General features: G+C 46.3%; 2 protein-coding genes across 2 annotated transcripts in view; one reads left to right on the top strand and one right to left on the bottom strand.

The window, feature by feature from the left end:
• The window catches only part of LOC306941876 (ryanodine receptor 3), a 302,817-nt gene that overhangs the window by 202,213 nt on the left and 75,333 nt on the right, over positions 1-25,271 (top strand). Inside the window, exons 45-58 of the mRNA XM_079527516.1 lie at positions 391-520; positions 939-1,042; positions 2,038-2,173; positions 6,726-6,912; positions 7,505-7,613; positions 8,450-8,570; positions 11,334-11,503; positions 14,033-14,253; positions 15,549-15,639; positions 17,972-18,112; positions 20,234-20,353; positions 20,418-20,464; positions 21,769-21,847; positions 25,126-25,215. Of these exons, the coding sequence (XP_079383642.1) occupies positions 391-520; positions 939-1,042; positions 2,038-2,173; positions 6,726-6,912; positions 7,505-7,613; positions 8,450-8,570; positions 11,334-11,503; positions 14,033-14,253; positions 15,549-15,639; positions 17,972-18,112; positions 20,234-20,353; positions 20,418-20,464; positions 21,769-21,847; positions 25,126-25,215 (1,746 nt within the window). The remainder of the gene's footprint in view (positions 1-390; positions 521-938; positions 1,043-2,037; positions 2,174-6,725; positions 6,913-7,504; positions 7,614-8,449; positions 8,571-11,333; positions 11,504-14,032; positions 14,254-15,548; positions 15,640-17,971; positions 18,113-20,233; positions 20,354-20,417; positions 20,465-21,768; positions 21,848-25,125; positions 25,216-25,271) is intronic.
• Positions 2,959-4,368, bottom strand: LOC306942634 (F-box/WD repeat-containing protein 12-like; the record flags this gene model as incomplete). The annotated part of the gene is made up of 1 exon (XM_079528642.1): positions 2,959-4,368. One exon carries the CDS (start codon positions 4,366-4,368, stop codon positions 2,959-2,961), a length of 1,410 nt encoding a protein of 469 aa, XP_079384768.1.

Genomic DNA, 25,271 nt, shown 5'->3' with positions numbered 1-25,271 from the left:
GGTCATCAAATTATTGGCTTAGGAATACATTTAAAAAAGCAGAAAGTGTTAATAATGATGTTTTTATGTGGCCACACCCACCAGTTCATTAAGTATACCTGATTCTCACCTTAGCACCACCCACCTGAACTGAAGCCACACACACAGCTGTTGTTGTATGATAATGTGGGAGGGGTTAGGTAAGGGGATGGTTGTATTTTGATTGGGCCTTTGACTCAAAGGCTTTCAGCTTTCAGGAAGAAACCAAAAACACACAAGGAAGACATGTTTGACTAATATAACCACACCCAGGGGTAGAGTAATGTTAACTCCGTAGACACAATACACATACAAAACAGGAAAAAAAGTACAAAACCATCTTTAAACCTCAGTCTGGTGTCTCTGCAGGAAATCGCCTTCCCCAAGATGGTGGCCAGCTGCTGCCGTTTCCTCTGCTACTTCTGCCGTATCAGCAGACAGAACCAGAAGGCCATGTTCGACCACCTCAGCTACCTGCTGGAGAACAGCAGCGTGGGACTGGGTGGGTATACAGCTCAGCTACCTGTTAGGGAACAACAGTGTGGGACTGGGTGGGTACACACCTCAGCTACCTGTTAGGGAACAACAGTGTGGGACTAGGTGGGTATACAGTTACCTGTTAGGGAACAACAGTGTGGGACTGGGTGGGTACACACCTCAGCTACCTGTTAGGGAACAACAGTGTGGGACTAGGTGGGTATACAGTTACCTGTTGGGGAACAACAGTGTGGGACTGGGTGGGTATACAGCTACCTGTTAGGGAACAACAGCGTGGGACTGGGTGGGTATACAGCTACCTGTTAGGGAACAACAGTGTGCTCATGCCGACAGATTCGGTAGCACAGCTCTGAATCTGTTGTTGAGAGATTACTACTAGCCTGCTATGTTGCGTCTACGCATTCACGTGTTTTGTATTGCAGCCTCCCCGGCTATGAGGGGTTCCACCCCGCTGGACGTGGCTGCTTCTTCAGTGATGGACAACAATGGTCTGGCTCTGGCCCTGGAGGAACCTGATCTAGACAAGGTAGGAAGATACTACTTTAAAGTCTGTTTTACATTCAAGTGTCAATAGATACGTTCCCTATGAAAAAAGCAGCCTTTATTAGCCCTTTTTTAGTCTCAATGTTTTGAATTTCACCAATCCCAAATGTTCTAGTTAACCCATTTAGACCTGAGGACGCATCTGTGTCATATTATAGCTTTTAACCCATTTTGGGCGGGAACCCCTTTTGGTGTTTTAACTAAGCATTATGTTATACTTTAGCTATTGAAAAATAGCAGATCTACAAGCACATAGCGCGCCACCGAGTGGCGCGCTATGAACTTGTAGGTCTGCTATTTTTGAAAAATCGTAAAAATGCGGCACAAATCTTTGAATATATATTCTTTCAGAGCGAAAGTTTTTTTTATTTCGACGTCAGGCCTGAATGGGTTAAGTCTAAATAAATTAAGGGGGCAACGTGGTGCAGTCGGTAGCGCTGTCGCCTCACAGCTAGAAGGTCCTGGGCTCCATTCCTGCTCGGGACGCTGTGGGCGCTGGGGTCATGTTCGCGTCATCAGTGCCCATAACCTAGGGGGGGTTGGCAAAAGGGCCTTTCTGTGTGGAGTTTGCATGTTCTCCCCGTGTCCCCTAGGGTAGGTAACCTCACAAAAAACATGCTGTAATCCTGGTCTCTAAACTGCCCTCCCCTTGGCCAGCTGGGGCACCTGATGGAGGGGAAAAGTAACTGGTTGGAATAACGTGTTCCTATCACATGCTACGTCCAACCGGGGAAGCTCCCCCCTCAGGTGAAAAGAAGCGGCCTGGACTCCTCATGCATTGAAAGAAACATGAGGTGAGTCCGTTGCTCTCCCCAGGTTGGCAGAGGGAGTGTAGCGCCCAGGATTACAGTAGACAATTGACACTCCAATCTAAATCAATTGGAATTTGGAAGTAATTTCAAATTGACGAGGACCAATGAAGGCCACGCTAGAAGTATGTAGTATGTATAACTCTGTGATATTATTGCACTCCTGCAGGTGGTGACCTATTTGGCGGGCTGTGGTCTTCAGAGCTGCCCCATGTTGCTGGCTAAAGGCTACCCAGACATCGGCTGGAATCCCATCGAAGGAGAACGCTACCTCTCCTTCCTGCGTTTTGCTGTGTTTGTTAATGGTATTGCCATGTTTTTTTTTCACTCTTTTCCACAGACAGACAGACAGACAGACAGACAGACAGACAGAGTAAAGAGTATAGAGAGTATAAAGAGATAGACAACCGAACATAGCCAATCTACAAGCTCCCGGGGGGAGTCTGCTTTTTGAGTGGTGTAAACCACTCCTACAACTGGCTTTGTTAGTCTGTCTGTTGTTCCCTAACAGGTAGCTGTCATTCTGTGCTCAAAAAATTAGCACGGTTGCTATGGTCACCCAGTTCACACGGGTGTGATTTAATTACGTCAGACATGACGTCAGACCACAGCTGATCAGGCTATATAAGACCTTACACCACTCAGTTCACACGGGTGTGATTTTTATTTATTAGTGTGGGCAACCAGACTATAGTTATTGTCACACTTTATTATTCTTCCCTACCTAGTAACCTACCTAACTTCCGCTGTGATTGGCCGAGCTTTGTATAACGTTTGTAGTAGCTAATTGTGCGGCAACCACACTTTGCAATTTTTCAAAATTACGACTTTTCTAGTTATTAATATTATTGTCTCCACCAGGCCGAAGGCATGGGGAGAGTCAGTGGATAGTGCAAGTATGTCAGTAGTGCCATTATGTTTTCCATTCATGTGGTGCTTTCGGGCCTCAGGAGGTAGGAGAAGGACACCCGCACACTGACTGCCACTTGCTGTTTCAAGAGCTTTTGAACAGAGCAGTCTGCTGCTTTGTCACCGACGCAGCTGCTGTTATTAGTAAGTCGAGTGTGCGGACGTCTCTCCTCAATGGTCTTCAGGAGGTGAAGGAGTAAGCCTTCAGGACATCTTTCCCGTCGTTGCCTTCTGCTACGGCCACAATGCTGGAGTAGTCGCAGGCCACGTGGCTGAAGCCCCTGGACATAGTATGGGAACCTCCCAGTAAGTGATATCGGTTTATAGGGGTTAGGTCATCTTCTCCCTTCTGGTCTTTCCACGTGTACACTCTTAAAGAAAGGTCCCGACACGCGGCCACCACACGGAAGCTATCCACAGATATGGATGAAACGTTCGCAGATAGGAATTTCACGTTGATGCCCAACTCCAAATAACAGGCCCAGACGTCTTGGTGATCCGCCATCACAAGCGTGTCGCCGCCCTTGGCCTCCAGCAGGACATTGTGTGGAGATCTGTTCCCCGGCAGGCCAAGGGACATCCCATGCTGCACCACCTGTATCTCTGACTTGTATCTGGATGCCTTCATGCTGACGTCCAGCACAGTGACGGCTCCATGGTCATCCACCTGGTGGACGACGGCCAGTCTAGCAGGCTGGCTGGGCATAAAGACAGCAGCGTGGAACCCTTGGACCGGCAGACACTGGCTCAGAGGACCTTCCTCCGAAGATGGATTGATCAAACTGGCAGCAGAAATCACCTTTGGACTCGAACCGTGGTTGTCTTTGGTCCCTGCCAATATCCATTTCTTGTCGGGAGAAGCCAGCAGAACGTTGACATTGAAAGAGTCGCACACCGCTAGACTGGACGTTTTGGACCACTCGGGACCCGTTAGTGTGTGCAGTGATCCTTGTGCGGTGCCTACAAAGAGAAAGCAGCGGTCTTTAAACGTGTACGGTAGTAATGTGCAGTGTGAAGATGAGGTGTGGTATGACGCCATTTCCACTCCTGTCTGAGCCTGCCAGCTCTTGATAAGCCCTGAGGAGTCGGATGTAATCACTAGTCCATGCTCTCTGTCACCGACGATGCTCGTCAAAGGACTCTGCATGGCACTGCGCCACAACTCCACCCCAGTTTTCACATCCCACGCTCGCACCGTCCCATCAGTTGAGGCACTGCAGACGGTGCTACAGAAACTCCAGGGCTCCGTAGCGGTGGGTGTATTCTTCTCCAGGTACACTAAACCGACCACTCGGCCTGTGTGACCCCTCAGGCCTTTGCAGGTGTAGTCGCAGCCGGACCGGCCCTGTGACATCTTGCTCTCCAAGTGGGAGCGACGCAGGTAGTACCTCTTCCACGCGTCCCTTGTGTGTTCACTGTCCACCACGGCGACGTTACAGAAGCCCCAGCGCTGGAGGCACAACCTCCTCCATAACCAAGGAGTCTGTGCAGCCTCGAGCCAATCCTTACAAACACTTGAGACGTTGATCAAATCGTCCACATTTAGGAAGGTAAAAATGTGGATAAGGCAATCACTGCCTAATATCGCCATTTCACTGTCCATATTGTGATGGAAGTCGGCATGTAGTACAAACGACACAAGCAGACATGCTGAGCTTAACTAACCAACCGATGATGTCATATTGATGATGTCAGTAGACAAATCGCTCAAACATGGACGGCCTGCGCTAGGCTTGCACTGCAACGGTTTGTTGTGTGCGACGGCAGACCAAATCAACACTTGACTGCCATTTGGTCTGCCTGGACGGCAGACATTTGACTGCCCAAATCAACACTTGACACCGTGAGGCAGATTTGATGAAAATATGGTTTGGTTTCTGTGGTTTCTGTGGATCTCTGCAGTCATGTTGACGTTGTCATATTGATTATGTCATGGTGTAGAGACAAATGGCTCAAACATGGACGGCTTGTGCTAGCCATGGTTTCTAGGCTTTCACTGCAACGGTTTATGTTGGGTGATGTCAGCAGACATAAGACATCCGGTAGAGTGTCTCAGCCCTGCGGTCGCTCCTCGCCTATATTAAGGCATCTTACCGGTATAGTGAGAGAGTGACGACACTAGCGTTGACTCCCATTGTAACAATGGAATGCGGAAGTGCTCGTTCTATCTCAATGGGATAGTTCCAGCCATAGGAGCAATGTTTGGAACTATAGCCCATAGGCACCCGCTTTGCGGAAAGTGTGTCGCTACTCTCCTACTCTACCCTCTGGGTCAGCCTACATACAGTAAGGTTTATGTTGGGTGATGTCAGCCCTCAGCTCCTGGTCAGCCTACACACAGTATGAAGGTATGAATTGACGTTAGACATTTCACTTCACCTTAGAGATATTTGTACCAAGTGATTTACCAAAGAGAGATAAAGATATGGGCAGAGACAGGGCCTTGCAGAGAGCACTGAGGGGGAAGGGGCTTTGCGCAAAAAGGACAGGAAAAGGTCAAAGTCATTAAAACATTATATTAGCAACACAATATTAAGCTTCTCTTCTTCCCAGCTAAGTCCTGCCCCATGCAGGAGCTAACTATATCCATAGACAACACCTTGGTAACTTCGGTTCCAACAGCCAAGAACCTTCTTGTTGTCCTGGACAGTCAGCTCTCATTCAAAGCACATACACACGGCCACTCGATCCTCTGTAGGTTTACACTCTATAACATTCAACGAATGAAACTCTTCCTCACCCAGGACTCAGCCCAGCTCCTTATCCAGACATCAGTCATATCAAAACTTGACTATTGCAACTCCCTCCTTATTGGCCTAGCCGGCATGCGCACTTAAGCCTCTCCAATTGATCCAAAATGCCGCAGCTCGCTTGGTCTTCAACCAGCCAAAATTATCACGTCTCCACTCTCCCCCTTCTCCGCTGCCTCCATTGAACTACCTTCACTAACTACGCCGGGACAACGCTCCAAACTCTTCTACCTTCTGGCTCCAAAACTATGGAATGCACTTCCCATTGCAATCAGAACTGCAGACTCACTCCCAATCTTCCGCCATAGTCTGAAAACCCACCTCTTCAGACTCCATCTTAGCATGTAGCACTTGCCCTAGCCTCGACAACCTTACAGGCTCAACTTATGTATAGCATTTTATGTAGCACTCTTTCACAAAGACAAAGCAAAATACTATAGGCACAACATTGAAATAAAATCAAAAAGACAAAACAAATGATAATGGAAACAGCCTAAATGGACCGAAATTTTGACAGAATAAAAAAGAAAGAAAGAAAAAAAAGTCTCTGCTTCATCTCTAAGGGATTCTTAGCCTGAAAAAAAATAATGTTGAAGACTACTATACTTTACCTTCCCTCTTTCTCTCCTTTCTGTCTTTCTCCTTCCATGGAGTTGCCGGAGGCATAGCCTGCCAGAGCAGAAGGGTTAGCCGTAGGGTAGTAGAGCCGCTCGGGGAAGTCCTGCTCCTCACTTGGATACTAGCCTGGAACTCACCTATGCTTTTTATGGCATAGGCAGCCCCCGGCAGGATCCGCCGGGAGAAACTATGCGCAGCTGCTAGACATGAGACTAATTAATTAGAGCGACAGAGAGAGAGAGGAGTGTGTGTGTGCGTGTGTGTCAATTTAACAAAGGTGCAGACGATCAGAAATCAGCAGAGAGTGAGTGATGTTTGCGCTACTCTATGCCGAATTGAAGTGGACTCGGACCCAGACTTTTTTTTCTCCCTGCAGGAAATAAAAACGTCTGGGTTTCCGAGGCTACTTGGATACTGAATATTGGAGAGAAAAAAATAACTCTGTAACGTGTGTGTGTGTGTGTGTGTGTGTGTGTGTGTGTGTGTGTGTGTGTGTGTGTGTGTGTGTGTGTGTGTGTGTGTGTGTGTGTGTGTGTGTGTGTGTGTGTGTGTGTGTGTGTGTCGCGTGCGCGTGCTCCAGGTGAGAGTGTGGAGGAGAACTCCAGTGTGGTGGTGAAGCTACTGATCCGTCGTCCTGAGTGTTTCGGCCCTGCGTTGAGGGGCGAGGGCGGGAACGGCCTTCTGGCCGCCATGAAGGAAGCCATCAAGATCTCGGAGACCCCCGCTCTGGACCTCCCCAGCTCGGCACAGGGGGTCAGCTTTGAAGGGTAAGAAGCTAAACCCACAAACATGCAATGACTACCATGAAACGCACCTACTGTAAATATATATATGTACCATGTACTTATGTATGTATTATGCAATGTGTCACTGCAAAGATGTGGAATAAAAGAGAAAAGAAGCTAAACCCAACCAAATGAACCCTATAGGGCAGTGGTTCCCAAACCTTTTAGCTCGAGACCCAAAAGAAAAAGTTGATGCCTCCCCCAGGGACCCAAACTAGTGATAATAGGAGATCTACAAGCTCACAGCGTGTTCAAAAAAATATCTATATATATGAAAAAGAAAATGTAGGAAACAAAATCAAGGGATATTTATTCGCGTCCCATAAAAATGTGTCCGCGGCACACAAACGGGTCCCGGCCCACTGTTTGGGAAACTTGTTCTCAAAGGTTTTTGTTTCGAGGACCTCCCGTTGGGTGTGCATTAGGAGGCCTCGTTAACTCAGAGTGTGTGGATGTACTGTATTTGAGAGTGTGTGGATGTACTGTATTTGCTGCACAATGTGTCATTCTTGTAAAACATACCCACCTATGGTAGAGATGTTAATAGTTCATCGTTAATCGATTAATCTTGCAGCACTGGTGATGCCGACGACGAGGAAGAGGTGGTCCACATGGGCAACGCCATCATGTCCTTCTACTCTGCCCTCATTGACCTGCTGGGGCGCTGCGCGCCAGAGATGCATGTACGTATTTGGTGTAACCATACAGTAGCTGTTTCGATTCATTGATTTTAATTGCAACGATTCAACTCTATCGATATAAGCATATTACAGCAATATATTGTATCGTTTGACTTTGTATCGAATCATATCGTTTTGCAATGTAAATATCGAATAATATGGCTAAAATGCCTATTCAAACGCATTTTGAATTCCGGACTTTTACTTGTAACACAGTATTTCAGTATTGCAGTATGAATACTTTTAAGTAAGACATTTGACCACTTTGCCCACCACTGTCATCATCACATGTCCTGTCTTTCCATGTCTCCTGTCTTACACCTGTTCCCCTCCGTCTGTCCTTCCATGTCTCCTGTCTTACACCTGTTCCCCTCCGTCTGTCCTTCCATGTCTCCTGTCTTACACCTGTTCCCCTCCGTCTGTCCTTCCATGTCTCCTGTCTTACACCTGTTCCCCTCCGTCTGTCCTTCCATGTCTGTCTTACACCTGTTCCCCTCCGTCTGTCCTTCCATGTCTCCTGTCTTACACCTGTTCCCCTCCGTCTGTCCTTCCATGTCTCCTGTCTTACACCTGTTCCCCTCCGTCTGTCCTTCCATGTCTCCTGTCTTACACCTGTTCCCCTCCGTCTGTCCTTCCATGTCTCCTGTCTTACACCTGTTCCCCTCCGTCTGTCCTTCCATGTCTCCTGTCTTACACCTGTTCCCCTCCGTCTGTCCTTCCATGTCTCCTGTCTTACACCTGTTCCCCTCCGTCTGTCCTTCCATGTCTCCTGTCTTACACCTGTTCCCCTCCGTCTGTCCTTCCATGTCTCCTGTCTCACACCTGTTCCCCTCCGTCAGCTGATCAACAAAGGGAAAGGAGAGGCGCTGCGTATCCGTGCCATCCTGCGCTCGCTGGTTCCCACTGAAGATCTGGTGGGGATTATCAGCATACCCTTCAGAATGCCACTCATCAACAAAGGTATTCCTCTTTGATCTATGTGGACAGGTTGATTTTTAAAAAGTGTACCCCTGGAGAAAATGCATGTACCCTGGTATAAAATACCATGACCCTCCAACTGACTGGGAAAAAAAGACCTTCCCCAAGTGATAAAAGCTTAAAGATGAACCCTCCCTATCAATCTAGCCTCGCGTTGCGATACTAATATACCACTGCGCCTCGGGGCATATGCATATGCAATAGGGGCAGGTTTAGTGTGGCTGCGCCAGGCTACTATCAATCACCATCGTTGAGACGATGAATAGACTAGTCTCTCTCTCTGAGGGAGACACTTCACACTTGCAGTGTGTTGATTCCTTGTTAATGACCGTCATTGTCTCATTGATTGACGTATTTATGAATTCAAATCAACTAATCAAATGATTCCCGAGCGCGGCACTCAGTGCAGCTCAGTGCCGCTCCTTTTGGCTGTGGCTCACCGCTCCAAGAGATGGGTCAAATGCGGAGAACAAATTTCACTGTGGTATGACTTTGACTTTGATTTGTATGACCCTCCATTGGACTCAAAGTAAAATTAGCTGACCTTAGAAAGGCATAACCCTCCCCTATTTTCCTCCAGGGGTACACTTTTTAAAAATCGACCTGTCCCTAACGCATGACGGGTACTCTCCACCGGTCCATCAAGCCAGGTGACGGACCGGACCTTATCACACTCCCACAAAGGTCACCGTTCTCTGTGAAAGTACAACAGCTACTAAAAAAAGATCCAAACCTTCAAAGCGAAGCATGGGGATTATTGATTTGGTATCACAGCTCGTGCCTTTTTAATCAGCGCAGCCTTTGTACTCTCCCGCAGCTCCGCGTAAGTCAGATCATTTCTATTGCGGTGTGTTCCGCTTATATTGATCCTTCTGCATGAGTGCGGCCCGGTGGGCCCGGCCCAGTGGTGGGAAAAGTACTCTTTTGGAATTCAAAATGTACTGAGTAAAAGTACAAACATATTGCCATCAAAATGTACTTAAAGTAGCAAAAGTAGAAAGTACTATTTATGCAGAATGTCCCATTTCAAGTTTTCAAATGTATAAAACATCTTTTGAAGATAGCAGATCTGCAAGCTCACAATGTGTTGCATCGCAACGCAATGTGAGCTTATAGATTGGCTATTTTCAAATGGCCGAAATGTATATAGGGTTGAAGTGGTTAACGTATGTTTTGTAATAATAATCAAAATCTACAAAGTAACTATAGCATTTTCAAATAGTAGAGTAAAAGTACAATATTTGCCTCTGAGATGTAGTGGAGTTAAAGTACTGGAAATTGGAAAGTACAATACCTCAAAATTGTACTTAAGTGCAGTACCTTAGTAAATGTACTTAGTTACTTTCCACCACTGCCTCTCGCCCCACCTGGCTGCCACACAGCGTGTTCTGCCGACGACACCGACAGCAGCAGAAAGACACAAAGTACAAAAAACTAAATTGGCTTTTAGTTCAACTTTTAGTTTTTCAAGCTTTTAGTTCCATATAGCAGAGCAGTGGATCTCAATATTATGATTCGCACATGATCTTTGCAGTATTAGACATCATCCAGAACAAGCCTTTTACCTTTCAAGACGGGAACCCCTTTTGCGGTAGTTGTTGTTGTTGTTTTTGTTGGTGTTGTTGGTGTACAGTATATCGTTTCGCAACATTTATTTTTATTTTATTCTTTATTTGTGCTGTTTTTCAGAAAAATGTGGTCAGGATTTAGAAGGCATTGTTCGAATCGGCCTCAGGTCTAATTGGGTCGCGAACATTTTTAACTCAAATCTTTGCTTCGGGTTGTCCCTCTTTTGAGATGGTGATCGGTGGCCAAATACATAATATCATTTTAGGGGTCCTTGGCATGAAACAGTTTGACTTGAGCAACCACTGATGTAGCAACATACGTTTTTCAGAAAACTGGATTCAGAAGACATTATTTTTAGACTTGGCCTCGGGGTAGTAGTAGTGGTAGTGGTTGGAAGCCACTACGGAAGGCAGAAGCCAAAACATTTGGCTGCACACCAAATAGACATCATGTTGTTTTAAAAGATGTATAAATAATAAAACGAGATGATTTTTTTTTCCTTAGTGCGCATCATATTGAAATTCATCCCAGCAGAAAGCCCCCCCCCCACCACAGAGCTGTATGCTACTGCCTAATGAATATTCATGACTCCCCTGATCGCACCAGACTTGGCATCATGCTGAATTCACTTAGTGAATTCCACGGCCGCACAATTGTGTGGATTGATGAAAGTGGTGATCTGGTGGGTGAAATACATAGTTACTTATTGTCTCCACCAGGCCGAAGGCATGGGGAGAGAGTATGTTTTGCACTCCGTCCGTGTGTGTGTCCTTCCGTCCGTCCGTCCGTCCTTCCGTCCGTCCGTTATCAGCTAATCTCCGGCACAAAATTAATTTAAACGGAAAGTCCAGTCGAGATCTATTTGACGAACCCAGGCCAAGATAGCAGCAATACTAGACATTGCAGTACAGCACAGCACACATACTGTAAACCACACTATCAGAACATAGTTCTCAGGTCAACTCTGTAAGAAACATTTTCACCTCTGAATTGTTCCCACATTGTTTTTAGAAACTTACATTTATTTCATATTATGTTACGTATTATGTGCAAATCGTTTCCCCTAAGATACAGTACATGTTACGAGGAAAGTACGAGATAATACACTTTTTATTTTATTAGCATTATTATTATTTGAATTGTGTTACCGTATATTTTTTACTCCGTCCTTCCCAGACGGGTCGGTGACGGAGCCGGACATGTCTGCGAGTTTCTGCCCGGACCACAAGGCCCCCATGGTGCTGTTTCTGGACAGGGTGTACGGCATCGAGGACCAGATCTTCCTGCTCCACCTGCTGGAGGTGGGCTTTCTGCCCGACCTCAGGGCCTCCACCTCACTGGACACGGTAAGGACCTCAGAGAGACTCCACCTCCACTGGACACGGTAAGGACCTCAGGGCCTCCACCTCACTGGACACAGTAAGGACCTCAGGGCCTCCACCTCACTGGACACGGTAAAGACCTCAGAGAGACTCCACCTCCACTGGACACGGTAAGGACCTCAGGGCCTCCACCTCACTGGACACGGTAAGGACCTCAGAGAGACTCCACCTCACTGGACACGGTAAGGACCTCAGAGAGACTCCACCTCCACTGGACACGGTAAGGACCTCAGGGCCTCCACTGGACACGGTAAGGACCTCAGGGCCTCCACCTCCACTGGACACGGTAAGGACCTCAGGGCCTCCACTGGACACGGTAAGGACCTCAGGGCCTCCACTGGACACGGTAAGGACCTCAGGGCCTCCACCTCCACTGGACACGGTAAGGACCTCAGGGCCTCCACCTCCACTGGACACGGTAAGAACCTCAGGGCCTCCACTGGACACGTTAAGGACCTCAGGGCCTCCACTGGACACGGTAAGGACCTCAGGGCCTCCACTGGACACTGTAAGGACCTCAGGGCCTCCACTGGACACGGTAAGGACCTCAGGGCCTCCACTGGACACGGTAAGGACCTCAGAGCCTCCACTGGACACGGTAAGGACCTCAGAGCCTCCACTGGACACGGTAAGGACCTCAGGGTTTCCACCTCCACTGGACACGGTAAGGACCTCAGAGCCTCCACTGGACACGGTAAGGCGGTGGTGGAAAAGGTACTCCGATGTTTTACTCAAGTAAAAGTATCACTAATGTAATGTGGAAATACTCCGTTGCAAGTAAAAGTTCGGAATTCAAAATGTACTTGAGTAAAACTACAAAGGCATCAAAATGTACTTAAAGGTACCAAAAGTAAAAAGTACTCATAATGCAGAATGTCTCATTCATGCCTCTCGACCACCACCAGCTGCTGCACACGGCGCCGTCAGGCAAAGAATAACTTTGATCCACACTGAGACGAAGCACAGATCATCAGGCGCTAATTTGATCCATGCCATTAGCGAATCAAAGGGCCGCCTTAGATTCACACGCTGTTAACGGCGTGACACGGGGAATACTAACGTGGTGTATAGCAAAGCGCACGGGGAAGGCCCCCGAGAAGAGCAGACGCCTGCCTGGAGGAGGGTGTAGCGGTGGGTTCAAGTACGAGGGTTGTTCAGTAACACGACAGACTTGAAGGCTTGGAGCCGGTCTGCACGGGTCAATTCCAGAGACGCACTCCGACACAGACAAATGATGCCAAGGGAGCAGGCGAGAATCCAAAGGGCAAAGACAGGCACCACAAAAAGAAAAGGTCGTCAAACACACTGAAGGCAGGCGGAACTGAATCTGAGACGGGCCTCAAAAAAGGAGAAACTAGGGAGCCAAGACAGAAACATGAGGTTATACACACTGTAGCTTATAGCCCCTTGCAGTGAACACAGGGAACAGCAGGGTTTATAGTGAGTGACGGCTATATTTGCCTCTTTCAACTTGTTGGCATCCCTTTGGGCTTGTTAGCAGTGGTGTAAAGTTAGTCAAGTACTGTACGTTTTTGAGATATTTTTTACTTTACTTGAGTGTTTCCTATTTTCAGTACTTTTTCTTATGCTCCACTACATCTCAGAGGCAAATACAATTTATACATTTGAAAACTTGTGAAATGGGACATTCTGCATAATGAGTACTTTCTACAGTACAAATACTTTGCTTGTACAGAGTATGCTTTCTTGTGCTACACCTATTACAGTTTCACCTCATCCCTCTTAGTTTGGTCAGTTGGTTTTGGAAAAGTGGATGAGTTCTTCTGTGCCCCATGGGCCATGACCAGCATTTCCATAAAGTTTCATGATGTGGCATGATTCGATTGGGAAACTGTCTGCTTCTTGATGAGAGAGCCTCGCCCACCTCCACATTCTCATACATTTTAAAGATACCTGTTAAAATACGGAATGGGGTGGAATTAAGTGACTGACGTTGAGTAAGCTTGAGCCCCCGTGAAGAAATTGTAAAGCTGCGTTCAGACTTTAATATATATATTCGCCTCGGTTTGTCCCGCTTGTGCTGCGCCAGTTCACGCCGCGCCCGTTCACGCAACTTCTCGTCTTTGCATTGACTTTGTATGTAATTGCGCCGCTCTAACCATTCAAGTCTGAACTCTGAACGCACCTTTAGTCCTCTTTTGTCCTAACTGTCCAGGGGTGGTGGTGGTGGTGGTGGTGGTGGTGGGGTGGGCGCAGTTCAGGCATTCAAATGCTAATCTGGTGGCTTTTGTTTTAACCTGCCTCGTAGAGTAGGTAGAGAGACAATTACGCTACAATAGACATTCATTAATTCAATACAGGCAGACAATTATAAGAACTCTTCGTCTCTGGTGTGGATATCTCACGTTTTTTGGTGAGCTCAGCTATCTGCGCTTTCTGAAATTTCACATGTCTTCGCGGGGGGCGAGTTGGTAAAAGGGTGAGTTTGTTGGTATTCGTCAAAGGTGTAACAACAACCTCCTCTCTCGACAGGAAGGTCTGTGTACCACCGAGACCGCCCTGGCCATGAACCGCTACATCGGCTCTGCCATGCTGCCCCTCCTCACCCGCTGTGCCCCCCACTTCGCTGGCACCGAGCACCACGCCACGCTCATCGACTGCACCCTGCACACCATCTACCGTCTGTCCAAGGGCCGCTCGCTCACCAAGGCCCAGAGGGACGCCATCGAGGAATGTCTGCTAGCTGTCTGCAAGTAAGGCTCAGCCTTTCTTTCTTTCTTTTTGCTCTGGACCATTAGTCAGTTTAGAAAAATCCACTCCACAACAACAACGTATATCAAGCTCTTAACAATCAATATTTAATTGAGAGCTTCTTCCCCACATTATGCATATTTGTTAAAATACAAAAATGTTTTAGTTACATTTAAGGTACAATATATTATTTTATATTTTTACCCATTTAGGTTTTATGATTCTAAAAATTCTCTAAATCCTGCCCAAATTTTCTGAAAATCTTTATAATTTCTTTTAATATTTATTAAAATAATTACACAAAAAGGTTGCAACAACAACCCAAAAATGGGTTCCTGTCATGAAAGGTAAAAACTCCAAAAGGGGTTCCCGTTCTTACATGGGTTCTTTTCCTATGGACCCCCTTGTGTAATTGTGCTAATGGTCCACGTACTGTACCTACTGTACCACTGGCAAGAGCTGTTGATCATACAAACGTTGCATATAAAGTTCCGTTACTAATTATCCCCCTGAGCTGTGTGTGCTGTGACAGCGCACCGATGCTGAACAAGCCTTGAATCTCATCTTTGAGGAAGAACAGAGTGTTCAGCCAAATATTCATTGGAGCTCAGCGGTGAAGCCATAGGGTCTGCTTCCCCTCTGTTGTCGTTGCGTCGAATTCCACTGCAAGTCACTAAGTAACACATTGGTTCTCAACATTTAAAGGTTTTTGCACACTGGTGTGTTTTTTTTTTGTTTTTTTTTGCCGAATGTCGGAGAGAATTTCGGAGGGCGTTAAAAAACAATATTTCGTCCGTATATTTTTTCTGACCGGGGTTGATTTTATCCCTTTTCCGCAGCTGTCTAGTGGGGTTTAGTGGGATGTTGGTGACATGCTGACAGCTAGTGATAGCCTATGATACCGAAAAGAACGTACCAGTGTGCAACCAACTTAAACGTTACAGACATTTTCAAAGATTTTCAAACGCAACACAAATAGCAGATATACAAGCCCACAGCGCGTCGCGACGTGATGCATTATGAGCTTGCAGATCGGCTATTTTCCGTCACGTGACACCGCCGTACCACCAGGGCTTGTTCTAAAACATGCTAGTCGCAACAGTCACAACAGACAATACTACACTACACAACACTCCTACACAACGCTCCGACACTAAGCAATTGACAGCAAGCAACAACCCATTGTCTACACGCCATGAACAGTAGTTACATAGCAGCTGGTGTTATGACTATGTCATCATTTCTTGTTTATTTTTATAACACAGTATTGATACTTACTGCTCTCATGGTTGTGCAGGTACCTTCGTCCCTCCATGCTGCAGCAGCTCCTGCGGCGCCTGGTCTTCGACGTGCCCTTGCTGAGCGAGTACTGCAAGATGCCTCTCAGGGTTGGTACCGCATCCTTCTCTTTTCTTTTGCCTCGTTTATTTGGCCGTAAATACGTGTGTGTACAGTAGAATAGAGTATACCGGATAGACTGACACGTTTCCATGCACCCTTGAGGATGTGGCGGCGGTGGCTCAGGGGTAGAGTGGCTGGATGGCAACCGTGAGGTTGCCAGTTCGAACCCGGGCTCCCCCAGAGTTACTGTCGAAGTGTCCTTGAGCAAGACACTGAACCCCAAATTGCTCCCGATGTGCTAGTTTGTGCCTTGCATGGTTTCCGCTGCCATCGGTGTATGAATGTGTGTGTGAATGGGTGAATGTAATGCACAATCTCTGTAAAGCGCCTTGGATAAAGGCGCTATATAAATGCACCATTTACCATGAACCACATGAACTGATTTTGGGGACCCCAAGGCCCTTTCCTCTAGCACCACCCATTGTTCAAAGCACTTAATGGCCCCCTTTCCACCGGGGTTGAACCGGTTCGGTTCTTTTTTCCCCGCCTAATATTGAAACAGTTCAGAGTGTTTCCACTGAAAATTAATTGATTCAGAACCCTAAAAGTTGGTTCAGAACTGGAACCAAAAAATGGCCGCCGGTTCCATGAAAGCACCATGGTTCCAAGAATGTAGAACGGAACCAGTTCTAGAACCAAAGTTCTCTTGTGGCTTATTCATGGTTCAGACTCTGGCTGGCACTAATAATATTCCTACAGTTTCCTCTTCTGTATGGATGGCGGCGTCGGTTCAACCCACTTTTGGTGCAGTCGCTTGCAACTGACATGTTTTTATTTATTTTATTTTCCGTCACTTCCCCCGCCCCATCACTTCTCCTTCGCTGCAATGTCCAGCCTAAGCATGCCTGACCTCTCTGTAGCAGTCCAGTCCCTCCAGGGCCTTCTCTGCTGTACGGCTTTGCATTCGTTTGTCAGGACACCATTGTTTTATCGGCTGCCATCACCACCACCCTGTATTACTGCTGTTCACTGCAACCAACCTTTCTTTCTCTCTTTGTATGGCTCTCATCGTCTGTCTGTCTGTCTGTCTGTCTGTCTGTCTGTCTGTCTGTCTGTCTGTCTGTCTGTCTGTCTGTCTGTCTGTCTGTCTGTCTGTCTGTCTGTCTGTCTGTCTGTCTCTGTCTCTCTGTCTCTCTCTCGCATTGTAATCATAGCTCTAAAAACCTTTCCTAGTCGTGGAAATGTCCCCAAAAGGTTCCGTCTTGACAGGTATTATTCTACTGAAGGAGAGTCCATCTGCAGGTCTCGGAGTTACATAAACACCTGAGGATTTTAGGGTGTTGTAGATTGAGGTCCCAGAAATAGAAAATAATGTCGTCAAACGTGGGTCCGTGGCCTAATGCATATCAAACTGAGGATAATTCAAAAGGTTGGGAATTATTGATTCATGCTGGGCACGGGAGAATCCATTTCCCTACATGTCATTATCCACTATGTATCCTGTTTGAAATTGATATGCATTGCACACTGCTGTGCATGCGTGTGTGCAATTTGTGCGTGTGTGCGCGTGTGCTGTGCGGTGCATGCGTGTGTGCAATTTGTGCGTGTGTGCGGTGCGTGCATGTGTGCGGTGCGTGCAGAAGACCACATCAACAAAAGCTTTCCTGTACTGTATGTCCCAGAGTTGATTTATTTATCTATTGCAGTGGTTCTCAAAGTGAGGTCCGGGGACCACCAGGGATCCTTGAGGGGGTTTGGGTGGGTGGGGGGGTTGCCAGTTAAATGATTGATAGTCAAAAATGGAATGGACTGTCACACTCTGGGCCATGCCTCGGCGCCTCCATGACGTTTGTTTCCCCTCGTGCACACGGGGGTAAAATCAGCCCTCAACGGTTTCTGACATGCATAGTAGGGGTTGGACCTTGCATCCAACAGCCCAACCCAGTAGTCACTTTATGCATTATTCCAATTTTTCCATATCCATTTACACTGTAACAGGGGGACACATTTTGGACATACAGTAACATGGGGGACATTTTATGCTAAAGATGGCCATTACTCCTCATGTAATGAATAATATGGTATCACATAGTAAGATTCTTATCAACCATATTTTCAGTCCATCAGTCCATCAGTCATGAAAACCTAAAACATTGATAAAAACTTAAAAAAGGCAAATTAAACAGTGATACTTCTTCTGGTATAGGGGTTCCTATTAAAAACATGCTACTTTCTGAAGTCATGTGGCTAGAGAAATAGTCGGGGGTCAGGTGGATTTGCATCAGCGTAACAGGGGGGACAGTAAAGTGTGAAGTGTTAGAATGTACTTACTTACTTACTTACCTACTTACCTTTTCCCTCTTTGTGTGTTCTGTGCAGCTGCTGACCAACCACTACGAGCAGAACTGGAAGTACTACTGCCTGCCGTCGGGCTGGGGAAGCTACGGCATGGCCAGCGACGAGGAGCTGCTGCTCACCAAGAAGATCTTCTGGGGCGTGTTTGATTCCCTGTCCCAGAGGGTGAGGAGAGCTCGTTCGTCTCTGTCAGAACATGAGGGCTACGTCCGGGGGGGCTAAGCCGGAAAGGTCTCCAAAACGATCAGACCGAATCAAACGTTCCGATCACGACGTGCTGACCATGCCATTTTCAGCCGGCACAGTAGTTGTTGAGCCCGTCCGCGGGGATCGTTCGTAGCGCGGCCAGTAGTTTTGTGTTAAAGGTGGGGCTAACTTGCCACAGGATATTTTCTGGTTAAAACAAAAAAGGGGTTTCAAAGGTTTAAGATGGTAATCATTGCTATGGAGTGTTTGTTCAGTAACAATGGTCTTCCCGTCTCTACAGCTCTTTAAAGCAGATGACCTTTCTTTTTCAGGTGGAATGATTACATTCAATCAGTAGAGAGAACCTATTGATCAACTTTATATTTTATATAAGTTTGACTTATTTATAGAGTTCTCTCTCCTGATTAGATTACATACAGTATGTTCTGAAAATGCATTTTCTGTTCACTAAAGAGACAAGGATCGAGACCCCTGTTACTGAATACATTTACTCTAAAGCGCCAAGGAGACCCCTGTTACTGAATACATTTACTCTAAAGAGCCAAGGAGACCCCTGTTACTGAATACATTTACTCTAAAGAGCCAAGGAGACTCCCGTTACTGAATACATTTACTCTAAAGAGCCAAGGAGACCCTGTTACTGAATACATTTACTCTAAAGAGCCAAGGATACCCCTGTTACTGAATACATTTACTCTAAAGAGCCAAGGATACCCCTGTTACTGAATACATTTACTCTAAAGAGCCAAGGAGACCCTGTTACTGAATACATTTACTCTAAAGAGCCAAGGAGACTCCCGTTACTGAATACATTTACTCTAAAGAGCCAAGGAGACCCCTGTTACTGAATACATTTACTCTAAAGAGCCAAGGAGACCCCTGTTACTGAATACATTTACTCTAAAGAGCCAAGGAGACTCCCGTTACTGAATACATTTACTCTAAAGAGCCAAGGAGACCCCTGTTACTGAATACATTTACTCTAAAGAGCCAAGGAGACCCTGTTACTGAATACATTTACTCTAAAGAGCCAAGGAGACTCCCGTTACTGAATACATTTACTCTAAAGAGCCAAGGAGACCCCTGTTACTGAATACATTTACTCTAAAGAGCCAAGGAGACCCTGTTACTGAATACATTTACTCTAAAGAGACAAGGAGACCCCTGTTACTGAATACATTTACTCTAAAGAGCCAAGGAGACTCCCGTTACTGAATACATTTACTCTAAAGAGCCAAGGAGACCCCTGTTACTGAATACATTTACTCTAATTATTGTCTTGACCAAAGACTATGGCCTCACTCAGACCTTTAAAACATTGATGCATGCTTGTTGTATGAATGTTGTGAGTGTCATGGCTGCCCCAATGCATTTCAAATGGAAGTCACATGGTTTGTAGTCCACATTTTGGACTACAAGCTGTTGTATGGCTTTCGGCTGTGTTTCGACTGCGCCACTCCCCCTCATACAACACAAATGTTGTGTCAAACCATGCGACTCCCATTGGAAATGCATTGGGGCAAGCTGTGTCACACCCTTTGTATACAACAAGCATACAGCAATCTGTTGCGACCGTGTGAGTGAGGCCTATGCATGTTGCCGCCGGTTTGTTTTCCTTGGTCTCTGTAAAGGTCTTGTTCGATGCTTCACTCTAAATGTACTGTATGAAAGTGAAATGAAGTCCCATGAAGGGATGCTTTACTCTCAGCGTACTCTATGAAAGTGAACTCCCATAAAGGGATGGGCAGAGAACGTCAATATTTGGACAGCGGTCATTGATCTGAAGCCTCGGGCCAGCCCATCCTATTTATCGGCATTAACCACTTCAGCCCTGGCCTGTATATGTATAGTGAAAATAGCAGATCTACATGGTCTAATTGTAGATTCCACTATGCTTGTCGAATTTTTTAAAGATGGAATGCCGTGTTCCCCCCCCCCCCCCCCCCCCCCCCCCTCTCTGGCCTCTGAATCGAAGTAAAAGTATTGGAAATTGGAAACACTCAAGTAAAGTACAAATACCTCAAAAGTGTACCTGGGTACAGCACTTTAAGTAAATGTACTACGTTCCACCACTTTCAGAAGTACGACCAGGAGCTGTTCAAGATGGCCATGCCCTGCCTCAGCGCCATCGCCGGAGCACTGCCGCCCGACTACGCCGACGCCACCGTCACCAGCGCCACGCTGGAGAAGCCCCTTTCTGTGGACGCACAGGGCAACTTTGACCCCAAACCCATCGCCACGGCCAAGTAAGCTACACGTTTCTGTGGACGCACAGGGCAACTTTGACCCCAAACCCATCGCCATGGCCAAGTAAGGTACACGTTTCTGTGGACGCACAGGGCAACTTTGACCCCAAACCCATCGCCACGGCCAAGTAAGCTACACGTTTCTGTGGACGCACAGGGCAACTTTGACCCCAAACCTATCGCCACGGCCAAGTAAGCACCAGGCCCGGATTAACAATGGAACTCACTGCCGCTTATAAGCCCCAGGGCCCGTAGCTTTGCAGGGCACTGTGCGCCAGACTATTTCAAAATAGGTACAGCTGTTGCTTCCGTCGAAACTGTATTCATAGGTCAGCGGTTTCAATGTAACGCAACACCAATCCAATATAGCGCCGTCCATGGCAGGTGTGGTAACTCTACCGAAACAAATTCCTAACATGTTCACATGTATGGCAAATAAAGGCTTCTGATTCTGATTCACGGGAACCCCAGCTAGTGTTTTTGGTCGTCCGACAGTTTCTTAACAACTCGGTGGGAGGAGACTGGAAAATAGCAGATCCCGTTGGGGAGCATATTATAACTCTATGGGAGCAGATAATGCTGGCGGTGTGCCGAACGCACGCGTGTTCATTCACTGGGCGTAAAAACGCAAAAAGGGACGCTCTTGATTGGGTTACGCTCGCACGAATTACATGCACGCCCACGAAGCGCGCGTGCATGTGGCCTTTTGATTTGATGTAGCGCCAGGGCCCTCGGAGGGGTTGTTTCGGCACTAAGCTATACGCAGTGGTGGAAAAAGTACTACATTTCTTTACTTAAGTAAAAGTATCAATACTGCAATATAGAACTACTCTGTTGCAAGTAAAAGTCCGGACAAAGGTATTGGCATCAAAATGTACTTAAATTACAAAAAGTTTCTAGATCGGCTATTTTCAAATGGCCGAAATGTATACAGGGCTGAGGAGGTTAATGTGTGTTTTGTAATAATAATCAAACTCTACAAAGTAACTAGTAACTAAAGTTTTCAAATAAATGTAGTGGAGTAAAAGCACAATATTTGGATCCGAGATGTATTTCAGTATTTGAAATACTCAAGTAAATTACAAATACCTCAAAATTGTACTTAAGTACAGTAAGTAAATGTGCCTAGTTACTTTCCACCACAGGCTATACGGTTGTGAAATATGACGTCCATACAATTTAAACACACACCGTAACTCCTCCTATAAGTGCTGTACAAAACACACACACACACACCATTACCGTGATTGAACACACGCTGCTGCACCGTACTTTACGACTGTGCATTTACATGTACTTTATCCACGCATGCAGCAACAGGTGTCAGTCACACCGCGGTGAGTAATTAACGTCTTGTCTGTATTGCAGTGTCTGTCTTCCGGAGAAGCTGGAGCACTTCGCGAACAAATATGCGGAACATTGTCACGACAAGTGGTCGGCAGAGAAGGTGAGCTCAGGTGTGATAATGTGTGTTAATTAGATGCAGTGACAGCAGACTGGGGATAATAAAGCTTTATTTACGGCGTTATTTGTTATACAAGAGGTTCGGGCTGCATACTGTAGAGCTCCTCACATTTACGTCACACTGCCGATACGACCGTGTGCCTCGACTCAGTGCGCCCCTGCGGGCCCCCGACATTTGCAAATCGGTGTAATTGTGTCTCGCATCAGTGCATGTTACGTTTGTGACGTCAACGTGGGGTCCAGGGACCCCCACTGGTCCTCGTGGAGTTACAGGTGTGTAACCAAATGTTATCTTGTTGAATTAAATTAACACAGATGATTTTGCAGTGTAGATGGGGTCCTAGAGGTCAAATCTAAATAAAAATCACACCCGTGTGAAGTGAGGGGCGCTCTCATCATTATACATCATCGACATACATCATCTCATGAACAACTGAAGTTATGTTATTGGTTCGCCGATTTGCTCGTCTACATATGACGTACATTTTCCCTTCATTGTCAATGGCATTTAATGTTTGTGTTGCCACAAATTTACGTCATATTTGGCGGACATTTGACCTAATTTCTCCTTTCATTGTTTGTCAATGGGAAATATTGAGACGTGTGTGTACATAGGAGCCCTCAAAAAGCACACCCGTGTGAAGTGAAGTATCATCGTACATCATCATCATACATCATCTCATTCAGGCCAATCAGAATTCACGTCCTCACCTTCGTCTTCAATGTTTGTGTTACGCAGTGTTTGTGTTTACACGAACACTCAAAATTGTCCATTCGTTGTCAATGGGATTTAATGTTTGTGTAGGTTTGTGGACATACACCAAAAGCTGGACATGGGTATCGCCCCTCAAAAATGCATTAATTGTGGCCTAATACATACCAATTCCTTAATAAAATGATAAAGGTTGAGAATCACTGACATATACAGTACTTAGCCTGGCTAATAAGTCAGGCTCATATAACATATACTAGGAAACATGTTAGTGTGAAATGTCACAGCATGCTACTCCCTCTGGTGGCCTAATGCCACCATATGTTGGGTGAGTCTCTAGTCCTCTCTTCTCTTGTCTCTGCTGCTCTACTGCCAGGCCTGCGTTGCTGCATCTTATACGGTTCTTAAACATGCTCATGTCCAGGACTCCTACATTGATGTGTATTTGGTTGCGGACCCCCCCGATATGAAAAGATTGTATGCCAGGGACCGCCGTAAGAGAAGATTTGAGAAGATTTTTCAGATTATTAATATAAAAATCACACCCGGATGTGATTTCACAACTGGCTTTTTCTGTGCAGAGAAAATGACCATGGTTGCTACGGTCATCCAGTTCACCCGGGTGTGATTTAATTACGTCAGAAATTATTTTGAACATAGCAACCATGCTCATTTTTTTCTGCACACAAAAGCCAGTTGTAGGAGTGGTTTACACCACTCAATAGGAGTGGTTTACACCACTCAAAAATCACAGGAAGTGAGGGGCGCTCTTGTCGTCATCATCACATTCCGGCCAATCACAATCAATGGCAATCAACACTTTTCATCCTCAAATCCTTAATTTATCGTCAAGTCCTCAAGGCTAATCCTCAGGGATAATCACTTGTGGCATCCTAAATTGTCTTTCCTCAATTTTTATCAAAATGTCTTTCCTATATCAAATCATCGATATGGGGCACGCACGCACGCACGCACGCACGCACGCACGCACGCACGCACGCACGCACGCACGCACGCACGCACGCAGGCAGGCAGGCAGGCAGACAGACAGACAGACAGACAGACAGAGCATAGGAGGGGCTAGCGCCCCTAAAATAAATGCTGATCTACATGCACACGATGCGTCATGAAGGATGAAGGCGCCATGAAGGACGCCTGACCCCACTTTGATAACCAATGTTAGGATAGCACGTCACCACCCAGTCTGACTCTTTAATAATATTGTACAGTAATTATCCAGTCTCTGAAATTGTAAATCATGTGGTCGACTGTCCTTCCATGGGGAAAGGACAAGTAGGACACCTCCAATTCAATTAGCGGACGTGATTCTTCTATTTAACTTATTTCTTATTTATTTAAGGTCACAACAGTGAGATAGGCTCACATCTCAGACATTGTTTAGTGATGCAAAAAAAAGAAAACGGGCGAGGGGGATTTTCTTTACCACTTCACTCATCTTCATACTCCAGTTTTAAGTGATATTAGGGACTTTAAGCAACGACGGCTACGGCAGTCCGCTCCGGCAACCGGAAATGGATCAGTGCTCGATACATAAACCTGCTTGCCGTCGCAGGCCTTTCTACTACGGCAGAACCTCCACTTCCACGTCGTGTCTACAACGCCATGTCATAACCATGTTTATTGAATTTAGCTGTCATACAGTAACATTTAAACCGATTGCTCCATCACCTCTCTTATGCTGTGTAATGTGTTGGCATGCTCTGAATGAAGAAATTACACTAATACCATATGTCATATTAACCATGTTTATTAAAACATGGTTTTAGAATAACACAGATTGCTCCAGCACCTTCCTCTTTCCACTGCTGATCATGTCCAGCGCATGTATAAGAATTAAGCAATATCGGCAAGTTAGCTGCTGACGCGCGGTGTGACGGGTGGTTTTAAAAATAAATAATGTGTTTATGTTTGACACATGCTGCATAGACGCGTCAGCCGTGTCACCATGGTAACCATAAATGGATGAGAACCCGTCGCCGGTGGCTGTTTGCTTAACGGTTTTGACAGCTACGGCGACCGCGTCATAGCTGCCGTACCTCCGCCTAGCGGAGCCGTCCTGAAAACAGTCGTTGCTTAACCCATTTTGGGCGGGAACCCCTTTTGGTGTTAGCATTATGTTATGCTTTAGCTATTGAAAAATAGCAGATCTACAAGCTCATAGCGCGCCACCGAGTGGCGCGCTACGAGCTTGTAGGTCTGCTATTTTTTTTAAATCGACCACTGACATAGAAACATGGCTTTTTCAGAAAACTGTAATTTTCAAACAGACATTTTTTAGAATCTGATCTCAGGTCAAAATGGGTCAAAGTCCCTAATGTGACCACCGGAAACTGCAACATGACATCACCGCTCACCCCAACACATCTCTCTGTTTTTACGTGTCGGTGGTCACCTTATCACCTACAACTGGTGTATATAGGCCTTTAAGCCCTATACTTGTAGATGCCCATATATAGGCATACAGTATATGGGCCATTTATGGCCATGCCCATACATGGGACCGACCAACCTATGTGTGTGTTGTTTAGGTGTTGCTGGGCTGGAAGTATGGCGACTGTGTGGACGAGAAGGCCAAGATTCACCCTCAGCTCAGGACCTACAAAGGCCTGACAGAGAAGGTAAGGTATAGGCTACAGCAGGCTCTGGAATATCTTGCCCCTCCAAATCAGAGCTG

The sequence above is a fragment of the Electrona antarctica genome, assembly GCF_951216825.1.
Source record: "Electrona antarctica genome assembly, chromosome: 18".
NCBI lineage: Eukaryota > Metazoa > Chordata > Actinopteri > Myctophiformes > Myctophidae > Electrona > Electrona antarctica.
This window is presented reverse-complemented; position numbering and strand designations above follow the sequence as displayed.